Genomic DNA, 15,535 nt, shown 5'->3' on the forward strand with positions numbered 1-15,535 from the left:
AGAGAAAGCCTGTGCACAGCAATGAAGACCCAATGCAGGCAAAAATAAAAACAAATAAATTAATTAATTAAAAAAAAAGTGGTTGAACATCAGGGGTAGGAATGCGTGATTGTCTCCATCAAATTACACAAAATCACTGCTATTATTTATCGTGTACAAACAGGTTCTGCCATCTCCCTCTACTGCTCAAAATCCTGCCCTAGCTAGCACCCTGAGTACCATCGCCAAGGCAGAACAAAACGAGTTAAAATGTGTTCCCTTACAATTCAGAAAAGATGTTATCAATTTCAGGTCGAGGACAAAGGTTGTTCAGGAAAACTCTGTACACTTCTGGAGTGAAATCTTCTTGAGGTATCAAATCATTCTGGGGAATAAAACAAGAGGGTCAGTAAATGGTCTTTTTCTTTGTTATCTTTCATCCTCCCAGTTTTGTCTCTCTCTCTCTCTTCCCTCCCTCCCTCCTTCCTCTTTTCTTTCTTTTATTGGGTTGGCCAAAAAGTTCGTTCGGGGTTTTTCCATAAGATCAATAGGAGGCCAGGGTGAACATTCAGAAAACATCTATGAGGCCAGTGGTGGAGTTCACTTGAACACTGGCTTTGAGGTATCAAAAGACTTATTTTCTGTTTTTTCATTATATTTTAAGCTTAAGAGTTTTCTCCTTCTAAAGGGATGTTAAGGCAATTTCTGAAGTACATTCAATAAATAAGGTTATGGCTGAGTAATATTCCATTGTATATGTGTCACATCTTCTTTATCCATTCATCCGACGATGGGCACTTAGGTTGGAATATTACTCAGCCATAAAAAGAAAAGAAATTGAGCTATTTGTAATGAGGTGGATAGACCTAGAGTTTGTCATACAGAGTGAAGTAAGTCAGAAAGAGAAAGACAAATACCGTATGCTAACACATATATATATATGGAATTTAAGAAAAAAAATGTCATGAAGAACCTAGGGGTAAGACAGGAATAAAGACACAGACCTACTGGAGAACGGACTCGAGGATATGGGGAGGGGGAAGGGTGAGCTGTGACAGGGCGAGAGAGAGGCATGGACATATATACACTAACAAACGTAAGGTAGATAGCTAGTGGGAAGCAGCCGCATGGCACAGGGATATCGGCTTGGTGCTTTGTGACCGCCTGGAGGGGTGGGATAGGGAGGGTGGGAGGGAGGGAGACACAAGAGGGAAGAGATATGGGAACATATGTATATGTATAACTGATTCACTTTGTTATAAAGCAGAAACTAACACGACATTGTAAAGCAATTATACCCCAATAAAGATGTTAAAAATAAATAAATAAATAAGGTTAGATCTAGAGAAAACAGGGTCTGTTCAGCAGATTTTTTTTTTTTTTAGGTTGCTGTTTTTGGTGACTTTAATCTCATTTTTAATTGTGATAAAATATACAGAAAATAAATATAGCATTTCACCATTTTTAAGTGTACAGATCAGTGGCATGAAGCACATTCACATTGTTTACGTGATGTTTAGCAGACTTTTGAATGAATGTATTTTTTTTTAAAGTAAAGAACCTGTAGAAAGACATTTTCAAAATGAAAAGATAAAATCCCAATTTTGTGTCTTTTTTTCAAACAACGTTCTTTCTGGTTTAAGTAATCTGATAAGTTGCAAAACACTTTTCATAAGTAGGACATCGGTCATTATTTCTCACTGATTCCTCTTGTTTCCTATTGTTTGGAAAGCAAGTCATTGATATAAAAAGTGACTTCTATGACTTATTTTTCTGTTTAGTCGGGCTGCCATGGAAACCGGAAGCATGTATTCAAGCCTTTGTTAACAGGAAGGACATTCTTCATGTCGTTTTTCCTTTTTCAGGTATGTGTTTATATGATTATTTTCAAGTGCTTAAACCAAAGAAAACACCCTTCCTTTTACCGTATTCTTATTTTTGGAAATGTACCTTTACAGAAATATCTAAAAATTATTGTCTGAATTATGGTCTGAGACTACACTGCTTGTTAACAGATAAGAAAACTTAGCTCACCACTTGGCAAACAGCAGGAGTCCCATATTTGAGAAATGAACGAATAAAATAATATTTTGTTTACTAAATCAATTTATAGGGCAGAAAAAAAAATCCATTTTGCAAAACAGCATTTTGAGACAACCAAACAACACATGTGTCATTTATATATAGCAAGATGCATTACACCATTAAGTTCAGTTACCTGGACACCAACTCTGAAATCATGAGCACAAGTGGCCAATTCCTAGAACAATGGGAAATTCCCATAAATTGTTTCATGGTGTTTTGCCACTCAAAAGATGGGGACAAGTATAACCTATAAACAGGTTTCCAAAATTCCATTTAATTTATTGATACAAAATGAAAGAAAACCTTTTGGCTGGACAATGCACACTTTTTTTAGTGCCACCCTCTCTCGGAGTTAGACTCCCATGTCTCTTTTAAGTAGTTTTTAAAATAGCCAGAAATGAGCCTCTCTCCTACTCTTTGGCTGAGAGATACAGGGAAGAGAGATTTTAAAACAAATCTCAAGGAAATACTCAGTGGCTCTGTCGGCCAACTCAAGCATCAGACTTTATTGGATTTGATGAACCCCAAATTTGTTCTCCCACTCTCCTTACTGTTTAGTTACTATTTAGAGCTCACTCTACCTCCCCCTCCCCTCAGCATACAAATAAACAGATTTTGTCTAAGGATATCAATCATTGTTTTCCTTTTCTTACTGACTTCTTTTTTTTTCTCCCTTCTTGTCTTAGCTTAAAATCTCTTCCTCTGAGACCAGGTTTTGTCTTCCATTCTGTGCTACCATCACACCACACTTATCTCATATTTCAGTACTTATTTAACTGTTTTGTACTCCCAGCTGTACAGTTCTCTGTATTACTTGCTAACCTGCAGATCAACACAAGCTAGGACTTGTGTGTTGCTTGTTAACTGCTCAATCTGTAACATATAGCAGGTCCACAATAAATATTTACTAAATGAATGAGTGTAAGTTATGACAAAAGTGGAAGTTGACAGCAAGTATGCTTCCCACAGAACATCAGATTCAACTAAAGCCATTTGCTTTAGTTGAACATAATTTCATAGAGCAATATGCTTTACTAAAACTCTAACCATGTTTACTTACCAGCTATGAATTAGAACTTCCTATTAGAGAGGACATATTGATGAAATAAGCTGAATAAATACAGTATTATTTTTATTACCAGTTGGATGTTAGCACATAGAAAATGGACAGCATTTCAATACAGCTTCATTTTTCTCTTGCCCAACTTGACTGATGAAGATACCCTTTAGGGTCAGTGGGTGAAAATGGGAGAAAATATATTTTGGAGAAAAAAGTTAAAATGTGCACCACTGAAAACTCAAGTGAAAGAGTATGGGGGAGATACTTAGGGAAAAGCTACAGGCAATTACCAATTCTGTATATTTTAAATAAGGCTGAAATTCACAAAGGTCATTCACCTATTTTCTTTTCCTGGACCTCATGATTTGGTGAAGTGGATAGAATAGATTCATTGTCCTGTTTAAGCAAGAGGAAACTTAAAGTCCAATACCCTTAAGATTGTACCCAAAGTTCAAATACTCTTCTGTGAACCCTTCCTTACCAAACCAGGTAGAGATGACACATTCTCTTTTTGTGTCCATAATCCACCTTTATATACTTTCCTTCGAGGATCCATCACACAATTTTTCCTTTATTTTTTATATTTCTGATGATCTACTAGACTGCGTGTTTTAGAGCAAAGTGACTATCTCTTATTTAATTCCTTTGTGTCCCAAGAATGATGCCTGGCATATAATATGCACCTAATCAATGTCTGTTGGGTGAACCTGGGTATGGGACAAGACCTTAGGTCTTCTGTCTCGTAGTCCAGGACTTGGTTCACCACATCATGGCTCCAATACAAAACAGATGGTCAGTGATTATTTGTTGCCATTGTTATCCAAACTTTTTGAGGGAGAACTAAGAAGACCAATACAGTCAGAATCAGGCCCATTTATTCCAGAAACTACAAAGAATTTCCATACTTTAAAAACATAGTTGCTTCAATTCCATGCTTGTATACAAAGAATCTCAAAAGAGAAAAGATTAAACAAAAAACTTGAGATAGTACTGGTGGCATTTACATTTCCAGATTCCAAAGACCAGGTTATGACATATCCACATGCCAAATTGAAAATAAAAAAAGAGAAAAAACTCATATATATATATGCATATGTAAAAATACTCAGAGGATAATAGGAATTAATATTTATTGAGCACTTACTGTATGTCAAGCATATAATTCTATGAGCTTTACTTAAATGTTTTCAGTTAATCCCATGTCAACTCTATGAGGTTGGCATGGTTAGGGACCCCTTTTACAGATACATACACTGAAGAGATGGGAGCTTACAAAACTTGTCTAAGGCAACAAATTGGGGGGGGGGGCGGTTGCTATGTCTTGAAGTAAGGTCGCTTGATTCCTCAACTCACACTGCGATCCAGAAAACTAAATTGCATATCAGTTTTTGGATACTGTTTGTATTTTCTTCTTTATACATTTGTAGATTTAAAAAACAATTCTATAATGAACAGGTACTTAACATTCAGAAATGTTATTCAAAAACATATTAATTTAATTCAGTGGACTTTAATGAATAAGGAGTCCACATACAGATTTTATCTTCACAAATCAATGAATTATTTTCCGGTAAATTCAGGATTTCAACCTATTTTCAGTATTTTTGTCCTAAAGTTATAAATCAAAAGTTGAGACAGCCAGAGAGTACACAAAATAATTACAAGTAAACTACTGATAATGAACTGAATACATAATGTGGTTCTAAAATGGAATTGTGATATTAGTGATTTTAAGAATCACAGCTGAATGAATAACTATAATTTCTAATTTACATTCTGGGTATAAGGCATAGGAGAAAGGCAACCTATTACAGTTATCCTGGGAGAAGTTCTTTTGTAAATTTTGTTCATAGTATTCTTTAGTAAAATTTATGGAATTCTTTAAATCCAGAATAATCGCTGTTTTCTTTGGTATTACATGTATGTTGATAACTATAGTAAGCTTTATTTTATAAAAAAATATGGATTTATTCTTATCTTCTTCATTAAAAGATCAGTGCTATGCCAAGACTATAATATGATTTCAAATGTCAGTGATCTTTTTTTTCAAGTTAATAAAGCCTTAAATCAAAGGGAATTTGGTGCAAACACACTATTTTCTGTTCTCAGAAAGTTTGTGAGTAAAGTAGTAGTTTTCTGAATATGGAAAAGTCTTCAAACCTCTCACTGGAAAATACGTTTGGATTATTAAAGAAGACAGTAATTACTTTGTCTCTCTTTTTAGATACAGTACTACTTTTTAACAATTAAGGTAACTTTACGAAGCATTTGAAATCTCTAAAGGAGTACCCTTTAAGGAATGTGCTATTTCAATGGATCATGTTGGTCAGGATACAAGTTCAAGTGCATTAATTATCCCTAACAATGTGCACAAAGATAATGTTTAAAAAATCTCAACAGGATATCCACAGTATTTCTGGTAATGTGTCTATTTACAGAACACAATTAAATCTAGTTTGAACAACCACTGGCTATATAAGGCTCCCAGATATGTACTACCGTCTACCATTTACGTAACCTTTTCTTCTGCGGAGTGTTTAAAACACCTCTTGTCAGTATATCTTTGCTAATTAGTGGATATTTTCTAGGGCCACTGTTCTGTAGATATGAACTTACAACAAGGATTTAAAATATAGTCAGTTCAAGGAAGCATTTATTTCCTAGCTCTGAAACTGACTTTGTTTTTTAGATCTTTTTACAGCATTGTAATTCTACGAGTCCTCCAACTAAAGTATACTTTACTGTGAATAATGAGCTTTCAAAACTTTATGATGGAAGTTGATTATATTTTTAAAAAGTCTCCAATCTGTTTTCAGAAAATTGTCATAACATTTAATTTACTAAAGATAAATATTTTTTTCAATTTAAACATAACTCCTGTTATTTGAAACTCATTTTCCTTTAAAAATGTCTCCAGTTGACATTGGATTGAAAGTGTGAACCTATAATAGACATAGTGGATTGTAAAAACTCAATCTGCATTTATCGACTGAATTGTCAGAATCCAATTGTTTAGAAAACTGCTATTTACAGAGAATTGATTGATGGATTTGATTTTCTATTCAGCTTCATTTTTCTATTCCTTCTTTCCCTTAGCTAGTTTTATAGTAATAAGTTAACATTTTTGATTTTTTTTTTTCACAAGATGTTATCCAGTAAAGGTCAATTCAGGAGCAACTGCAGAGGAAAAAAATTCTTTGCATGTCTTTCTAAATTCATGTCTCACACTTTCTTTTCATGCTTAAATGCAGTGGTCTTTTTTCAGTTACTCAAACCAGTAAATTTTTTCCAGCCTCAGGGTTTTGCACACATTGTTTTCTTTTTCTGGAATGAACTTCCCTTATTTTCAGTGGCAGTGCTCCATTCCTTTTGTTCATGGCATTCCCCCCCAATTTACACACATCAGTCAAAGTGTTTGACTAGCACCTCCAGAGAGTATATGGTCCTTGAATCCTGGGACTGGAACTTCATTTTGCTCACTACCATATTCTCAGTGATGGAGGGCACATAGTAAGAGCTCAAGCGATATCTGTCAAATCTGAACGGATAAAGAAGATGTGGTACATATATACATAATGGAACACTACTCAGCCATAAAAAAGAACAAAACAATGCCATTTGCAGCAACATGGATGGACTTAAGATTATCATACTAAGTGAAGTAAGTCAGAAATAGAAAAACAAATACCATATGATATCACTTATATGTGGAATCTAAAATATGACACAAATGAACTTATGTATGAAACAGAAACAGACTCAGAAACATAGAAAACAAACTATGGTTACCAAAGAGGAAAGGTGGTGGGGGAGGGATGGACTGAGAGTTTGGAATTAGCAGATGCAAACTACAATATTATATATAGGATAAATAAGCAACAAGGTCCTACTGTATAGCACAGGGAACTATATTCAATATCCTGTGATAAATCATAATGAAAAAAATATGAAAAAGAATGTATATATATACACATATATATACATATATATATATATATATAACTGAATCACTTTGCTGTACAACAGAAATTAACACATTGTGAGTCAACTGTATTTCAATTAAAAAAAAGAAAAAAAATAAGTCAAATAAAAAAATATTTGTTGAGTCAAGGACAAGACCTTAATAGTTATATCTTTCCTGCTCTAAAGCATCAAATGAAAGAGCAATAATAAACAAGTTTGATCATTTTCTTTTGCTTTATTAAAGTGAAGGTTAAATGTTTGGGGGCCTTTCCACAGCTCTGCCCAGTGTTTGCAGCAACAGCAGCTTTTTCCACAAATAGCAAGAAACTGATAGCAGAGAGTGACTTTTGTTTTCTTTTCTGTAACCGACCAAAGTCGTTAATAAACTTCATTTTTCTGAAAAATATTCACAAGAATTGGCTGATGTAACTGATGCAACAGCTCTCAATACTTTTCATAACTTAACCATACATTTAAGAATGCCTTCTCAACTTCATTCAGTGCAACTTCAACACTGCCAGCATGTTTCAAGAGACTCAAAGGTTCTTCTTTGGGTATAAGTGTTATTCTTGCTTACTTGTTGCTTAGATACTGGGATAAAAATAATTCATAATAGAAAGGAGTATTCTGCATATAGCACAAGGAAAAGGTTTTATGCAACAGACACAGCTATCCCAGAAACAACGATAATTAGAGCCAGGTATGTAGAAATGCATTGAAATGAAGGCGAATTACTTTATTTTAAGTGGTTAACGTATATTAAGTGCCTCAAATGTATTGGGAGAAAAAAAAAAAAAGCATCTTACAAGCTTATCCTCTCATCTACTTGACTACCATAGGAGCAAAGTAGGCAATTTTCAAACTGTTTTGATCCTGTACTCCTCTTGCAAAAGCCTTTTGAGAACCACCCTGCAATGTACATAAATATATTTATTTATAAAATGTACTACCATTCTAATTGCTTATTAACTTAAAAATATTAGCCCTAGACATTTAAAAAGGGGGATAAGATGAAATTAATATTTTAAAATACTACTAATCATAATCTATAATCATTAGCTAATATCTCAACGGACATCAAGAAAGGATTTATAATTAATAAGAAGCTTAAATTCTTAGTGATGTTAATATTTTTTGACCAGTACTTTTTTTGTATTAATTGGTTATTTATTTATTTTTTTCAACTTGCAAAGGGTCTTTCTTATTGAAAATGTTGGAGTTATGGGAGTGAAAGAAACTAATACAGTGACCCCGTATATTGTACATATTAACAAATAAGTCCTATGTACTTCTTAGTTTTAAAAATGTTTGGATAATAGTGGGGCAAGATATATTTTAGTATGATTATTCAGGGCTATTTAGCAGTGCTAGTTTTAGGAAGGCAACATGCTCACCCTTGAAGATGGAAGACTACAAGCCTCTAAAGCAGTTTCAACTCGCTTCCGGTCTGCTGAGAACAAGCGGTATATGCTGTGAAGTGAAAGCACACCACGTGAGAGATGCTTAAAAGGCATTTGGATCACACTTGTAGATGACGCCAGCTGAAACATTCCATTCGATCAAACCTCCTTATAATTCATCTTTAGAGAATTAAAAGATACTGATTGTTCTAGCATCAGCATAGGTGTTCTGGAAGTTCTATGTGTGTGCTTTTTAAAATCAAAGTGCCTAAAATAAAATCAATATTTTGAGACAATGGCGATGACCCAGTTAAAAAACATGGCACTAAATAGCCTCTGGTATTGTATTAAGCATTAAAATCAACATCCTTGACAACTCTGTCTCCTTGCTGCTACTCACTGCTCTAAAGGTGTACGTTGCTAATATTATTAATAATAAACAATTAATTAATAGTATTATTATTAATAATGTAACATTTTTATGAGCAGAAGCCCACTGGCAGCTAGTAAGTCAAAGGTTAAAGGTTTTTGACTGAACATGGTCTAGAGATGTGCTTTTGTTGGTCAGTAATTTGGGTTTAAAAAATATAACTTAAGTACTGAACAATTTAATATAACAATTTGGATTTATGGGTTCTATTGAAACATTAGAAAATCTAGCGTCCAGAGCCCACCAGTCCCACAGGGAATATGGTGGAGTTGAGTTGTCCTTGTCTCCTTGAGACGGGGTTTCACTCTTCAGTTTTCCTTCCTGTTCCTGGCCTGCTTCATCATGCATGTTCCCTGCCTGGCTTCTGTTGACATTTGAGTTTGCAACCCCTGCTTCAAGGCTAGTGTCATCTTGGAAGAAAGAGGCATTGTGGTCGCCCAGTTTCCATTCCTAGAATAGATCTGAGTCTCAGATGGTCTTTTAGGTTTAACAGCAAGGGTCCCCCATCCCCTCCACCCCCTTCCTGCTTTGGTGTTTCTTGAGAATGATGCCACAGGAAGCGGGGAGGCCCAGGAAATCTCTATGAGAAAACCAGCTGCACTGATGTGCATATGGAGTGTGTGGGAGGACAGGGTTACCACACATTTCCATGCTCCTACTTGGACCAAAACAGAGCCATGGCATGGATTCACATCTTTGAGGGAAAAAAAAAAAAGAATAATGGGAAATGCTCATGAAGCTTACTTTTTGAGAGGAATGCGTCCTTCTGGAGTGACTTGCAGCTTAAGTTTAGTATAGCTGTTGGAGAAGCAGAAAACAAGTGTTTAGTTTTTTTTAAAGCTTTTTATTGAAGAATAAAATGCACAGAAAAGGGCTCCTGCATATGTACAGTTCGCTGAATTTTCACCAATCGTCCAAGTTTCTGCAATCAGCACCCAGATCAAGAAAAAGAATATTATCACCTTAGTAGCATCCCAGAAGCCCGTCATGCCCCCTTCCAGGGCTTATCCCAAAAGTGGGAACCACTATCCTGACTTTAAACAACTCAGATTATTTTTGCCCTTTACATAATGGAATCACGTTCTTTTGTGTCTGGCTTCTTTCACTCAATATTATGCTTTTGAGATCCATCCATATTTTTGCTTTTCATTGTAGATCTTTCACTCTCGTTGCTGTATGGTATTCTATTGTGTGAATATACAACTACATTTTTCTCTTCCACTGCTTCTGGACATGTGGATAGAGAGAAGGGGCAGGAGAGCTTACAAACTCTGCTGATGGGTGTGTAAACTGAGACCACCAGCTGCTCATGCTATGACACAACAATCCTATACCTAGGTGTAGATGCAACAGAAATGCTTACAGTGTGTTCATCAAAAGGCATTTTCTAGCATGTCCATAGCAGTTATTCATAGGGAGATGCCTATTTGAAATGGACATTTGCAATAGATATTATTAGCCAGCTAGATGTTTTACGAGCTATAACATGCTATGTTTCAGGTAAAACATCTTATCTCTCTCTGTGTCACCTTCCACCAACATTGTGTGGCACAACAGATGTTCCAGAAATGTCTGTTAGATGAAGAATGGTAAGATCAAAGACAATTTTTAAAAAATAAGGAATAAACGAAGAGGGAAGGGGGAAGCACATAGGAAAGGTCTTGAAGGTGACAAAGTAAGGAGATGAGATGATGACATGAAAGAGCATTTAAGTGAAGACCTGTGAGTACTGACTAACAGTAAAAGGATTTCTTAGAAGAGTATGAAAGAAATGTGGTCTGGAGTCTTTGGTCTGGAATGATGGGTATGCCTTACAGAAGAAGAGGGAAGAAAGTTATTAAATGAAATAGAGGACCACCTAGTAATGTTTCCACTTGTGGTTTTCATTTCAAGGCTTCCCAAAATCCTGGATACTCACTGTTTCCAAACTGAACACAACCAGCTTTCCTAGCTGCTCATCTGGCAGAAATCATTATTTTCCTTGGTCAAATAAATTTCAGAAAGACTGTAATTTGAGAGCCACTGGGTAATCCTGATTTGCTTTCTTTCCTTTTCCTTTTCATTCTGCTCTTTCCTCTACATCTTCTTTCTCTTTTCTTACTAACATTTGCTGTGATTGTCTATAAGGACAGGAGTCAGGACATCAGCCTGTTGATTTAAGTAGCATCTATCAGAGATCTTAGACTCGAGAGAATTGAGTCCCATATGTTGTTCATTCTCTTCCTCAGATTAATAATTGATACAACACAGGCAGATATAGGGCTGAAGACTCCCTGAGAGGAATAATTTTTGGTACTGAGCACAGCTGCCAGGATTTAGAAGTATCTGCTTACTGTGTGTCAAAGGCATTGACGTTCAGGCGAGCTCAGCGTAACCCTGATGTGTGGCTCAGAGGAAAGAACGATATTTCTTGGAAGTCTTCCAGTTTGAAACGGTGGACGTATCAGTTCTCTAACAAGTGCCAGAGGGAAATTTATGTTTATCAATGTGAGAAGCCAGTGCAGCATAAACAAAAGACTCACAAAGGAGAAAGGAAACTGATTCAAATGAAGCAGCACCCTTAGCAATAAAATTAGAGCTACTTACGCTTTTTCCAGAAATGCATCCCTAGACATGTTTTGGGCCAGCAGGTTCGTTGCCAGACTGAAAACTTCATTTGTCCATTCCTGAAAAATGTAAATCACACTTGCATTAGCTTAACTACTGTACAGTCATTAGACGCATGTTTTTAGCTAGGCTATTAGGAAGACAAATTAGCTCAATTTGTATGCCTAAGGGTTTTGGGTTTTTTTCCTGTTTTTATCCTGTAAAAATGACATAATTAAATTCAAATCCCTGTGCGATTACTCCTTTCCTAAGGAAATATTCTTTACCCATAAACAAATTTTATCTGCTTTTTAAAATCCCTACAGATAGAGACCTGGTATGTTGCCTTTAATAAGCAAGTATATATTATTCCTTTCCTTGCATTATAAACAGATAAAGAGTTTAAAATAATTATCTTTTCAACACATCTGCAAATAAGATCTTCCTATTTTACTACTCAAGTCAAAGCAGCTATACCAGGAACTCTTTAAATGTTAATTACAGTTCTAGAAATTCTCTAAACTAGGTGCAGTCACAATGTCATACAATATCCAGTACTGTCTCTCCCCTGGCCCCCACCCCTGAGCTGAGTCCATTCCTTACTGCTGACCTAATCTCAATCCCTACCTCACACCATTCACCACTGATCTCTCTTGGCTTCCAAGAAAATGGGAAAGAACAAATCTACAAAAAAAAACAGTTGAAGTTCCATTCTGGGTGATGATTCTGAACACACAATTAACATTCTGGGCTGAAAAAAAATAAGAGAAGATGACATAAGAGCTAAGTAATGTAATCATCTGATGTAGTTGACTTGGCTCCCTCCTCAATGAAATCATGTTTTTTAGTTCAACAGCTTTTCCACCTAGTTTTGTTATTTCTGCTATAGCTTTGTTGGTCTTTTGTGTTTTGCCTCCTGATTTAAGGCCCTGATAATATGCCATCATGTAATACTGTAACATCTGAGGTAGAACTTGGGGTATAGAGTCATGGGAGAGGGAAGAGGGCACTCTAAGCAGTGTTTTTTGTTTGTTTAGGTGTTTGTTTTACTTTAAAATATTGAGTTTATTTTAAAAATCAGCACAGTAAAAACTGTCACACAAATTAAAGACCTTTAATTTCCCTTGAAGTCTTTTAAATTCTGAGGTTATATAAAATTAAGCAGGAAACATTCACATTAAATGCAAATCAATTTTGCACAAATAAGTGTGATCAAGCAGCTTACATTATCACCTGAAATATTTGGACTTTAGAGAAAAATCCCAGATGACAACACTCTATGTGCTATAAGAAGATTTACATTATTCTGTTGGGTATGTTTTAGCGGCAGGACTTAGCGGGAATGGGGAGTAGCCTAAAAGGAATTGGAAGAAAGAGGGGAAGTTGCAACAAAAAAACGTAGAGCTGGGGTGAGAGTATGGAGAGCATTTAATGTCTGTTCAGTTTTCTGGAATTTGGCAAAAAAATATAATATCACTGAAGGCCTTTCTTTTAGGGTGAAGGTAACGAGAGCCAGGGCTAGATGGTAGGTTAAGGAGGTTATCTGGCAGCCAAATGCTGGGTGGATTTGAGGCTGAGAAACCAGATGGGGGAACTCAATTAGGAAGCTGTCACAGTCCAGGTGAGATGTAGTGAGGCTTTGGAGTCTATGGACTGTTGGTGGAGGGCTTGGGGAAGATAGCACAGAAGAGCTGTCAGTGAAACAAACTTGATGGACACACAGAAAAGCTTTGGAATAACTTTTTAACAGCTTTAAAATAAAATGTCCTCAAAATAGATTATTTTAAACTAAGAGTAATAACTACTGGCACTGATTTTCAAAATATGTTTCTGGTATAATATTTTCCAGGCTAGGGGTAGAACTTTAGACTTTTCTGGCTCCATGGCAACCTTATGCTTTGGTAAAAGTATTTATAATTGGAGGCAATGTACCATTTTGTATGTTTACTGGGGGTCAATTCCACAACAGAAATAGGTACAGAGAAGGTATTATGAAGAGCTGGGGAGATTTAATTGGGTCTGACCTTTTAGGTTGAAAGATAAGACCTCTATTACATCTAGTCCAGCAGAAATATAATGTGAACTACACATATAATTTTAAATTTCCAGTAGCTACTTTAAAAAAAGTAGAAATAGGTGAAACAAATGTAATAATATATTTTATTTAAGCCAATATTTCAAACATATTATTAGCCATGTAATCAATATAAAAATTATTGAGCTATTATATAATTCTTTTTATGTGCTTAGTCTTTGAAAGAGGTGTGCATTTTGCAAATTAAGAGCCTGTCTTAATTTGCACTGGCAGCCTTTCAAGTGCTCAACAGCCACACATAGCTGGGAGCTGTGGCTGCAGCATGGGTCAGGGCAGGTCTTCTAGATCCTTCGCTCCTTCTATGGGTCCTTTATAAAGTCAGCTGAAGAATTGCATCATCACCACCTTCACTGCACAGCCACAGCTGTTTCAGAAAGTAAGGCATAATTTATTTTACCACATTCTCAGAATGTGAGCATCTAAATTTCCAAGTGTGGAATTCCTAGAATCCATGGACTTCCTGCAGCCTTTTGAGATATGCAGAAAATCTGACCCAGGCTGAATCTAAATTCAAGGCCTAAAGCAGTAACCAAACCAACTTGAGAAATAACTCAATCCTTGGTGGGGTACTGGTCTGAGTCTATATTACACTGAGCTAGAACAGCATGTGTCTTACTTTGAGTTCCCTAGAAGCAGACCCTGAGACAAGAATTTATGAGAAATGGGTTTATTACAAAGTGTTCCCTGGCAACATTATAAGGGAGTGAGCAGGACTGGAAAGCGTAGAAGGCAGAAAGTTGAGATACCAAGCAAACTCCGCAGATGGTAATTTTGGCTTAATCTTTCCCTGTGTAGACCACTACTGAAACTTGAGTTTTCTGATGAGCAGAAAAGGAGCTGGAGTATGGTGATCCCTGTGCCTGTTAGTCTTGGGTCAGGGCTTGCTGGAGGGGATGGAAATCCCCAGGCACTTCCTGCTTTCCTTGATAGTATGCAAAGGGGGTTCCAGCATCCAGAGGGTGCATACAACAAAGAGACATGGGTGCTGGCTGTTGGAAGTGAAAGCCCACTCCATCGAGGTGCTGTATATGAAAATGGTGAATGAATTGGAGGGGATATGGGTAGAGCACTGTTAGAGTCGGATGGATAACAAATTTCAGGACTTTTGGGTACCAGAAGTAGCTACATTGTGTAAATAGGGGATGTGCAACCAAAGTGTTGGAGAAATTGGTTCACATACGTTCTAGAGCAGGGCTTCTCAAACTTTCCTGTGCATACAAATCACTGCAGGTCTTGTTAAAATGCAGATGCTGATGCAGATGCTGGGAAGGGGGTGGCAGAGAATCTGTATCCCAAGTGAGGGCTATGTCAGATGATGCTATGAGTAGCAAGAGGACTTACAGCACTGACGGAAAGCTTGATAGAAATGTAGGACTGTAAGCTCCACACCAGATCTGACTCAAAATCTGCATTTTTTCCAAGAAACCTTTATATATTTTATGCATGTTTAAGTGTACTGCTGGGCCGGGGCAGAATTTTAAGCATTATTCTAATCTTTGTCTACTTGCTTCCCAAGCAAATAAAGAAATAGTTTGGTCATTTGTTTTAGAATAATCAAAAAGCCCTTACAGCTGTATTAAGAACAACATGGCTAAGAGATGTGGCCAGAGCAGCTTAAAGCAGCCTCAGCCTCAGCTCATTATGAGATTATGACATATGCTTTGCTGCAGGGTAGACGGCTCCCAACCTGGCAGTGCTCTCATAAATCCAGCACTGGGCCCTAGTTAGTATGGCATTGGAAGGACAGCTTCTTATTTAATCTGGAGTATTTGTTTTTCTACTTTCAGAGGCAAAGTTCTGATGATTGCTACTAAGCTTGGTTCAGCCCCTGCTATGTAAACCCTGAAGCTTCTTAAGTGACATTTTCTGCCTTAGGATCGATCTCTTCTTGTGATGGGATTACAGAGACCTGAACTAGAGAAAATGGATCTAAAGAT

General features: G+C 36.4%; 1 protein-coding gene across 8 annotated transcripts in view; it reads right to left on the bottom strand.

The window, feature by feature from the left end:
• PLCB1 (phospholipase C beta 1) overlaps nt 1-15,535 on the bottom strand; it is a 680,890-nt gene that overhangs the window by 189,967 nt on the left and 475,388 nt on the right. For all 8 annotated transcript variants that reach the window (XR_012326222.1, XM_073792678.1, XM_073792679.1 and 5 more), the window contains exons 5-8: nt 11,504-11,583; nt 9,662-9,715; nt 8,482-8,557; nt 264-364 (exon numbers count right to left, since the gene is read on the bottom strand). Coding sequence is in view for 7 of the 8 variants with exons in the window: in XM_073792678.1 (XP_073648779.1) it covers nt 264-364; nt 8,482-8,557; nt 9,662-9,715; nt 11,504-11,583 (311 nt within the window). In the remaining variant the exon portion in view is untranslated. The remainder of the gene's footprint in view (nt 1-263; nt 365-8,481; nt 8,558-9,661; nt 9,716-11,503; nt 11,584-15,535) is intronic.

The sequence above is a fragment of the Tursiops truncatus genome, chromosome 15 (assembly GCF_011762595.2).
Source record: "Tursiops truncatus isolate mTurTru1 chromosome 15, mTurTru1.mat.Y, whole genome shotgun sequence".
NCBI classification, from domain to species: domain Eukaryota; kingdom Metazoa; phylum Chordata; class Mammalia; order Artiodactyla; family Delphinidae; genus Tursiops; species Tursiops truncatus.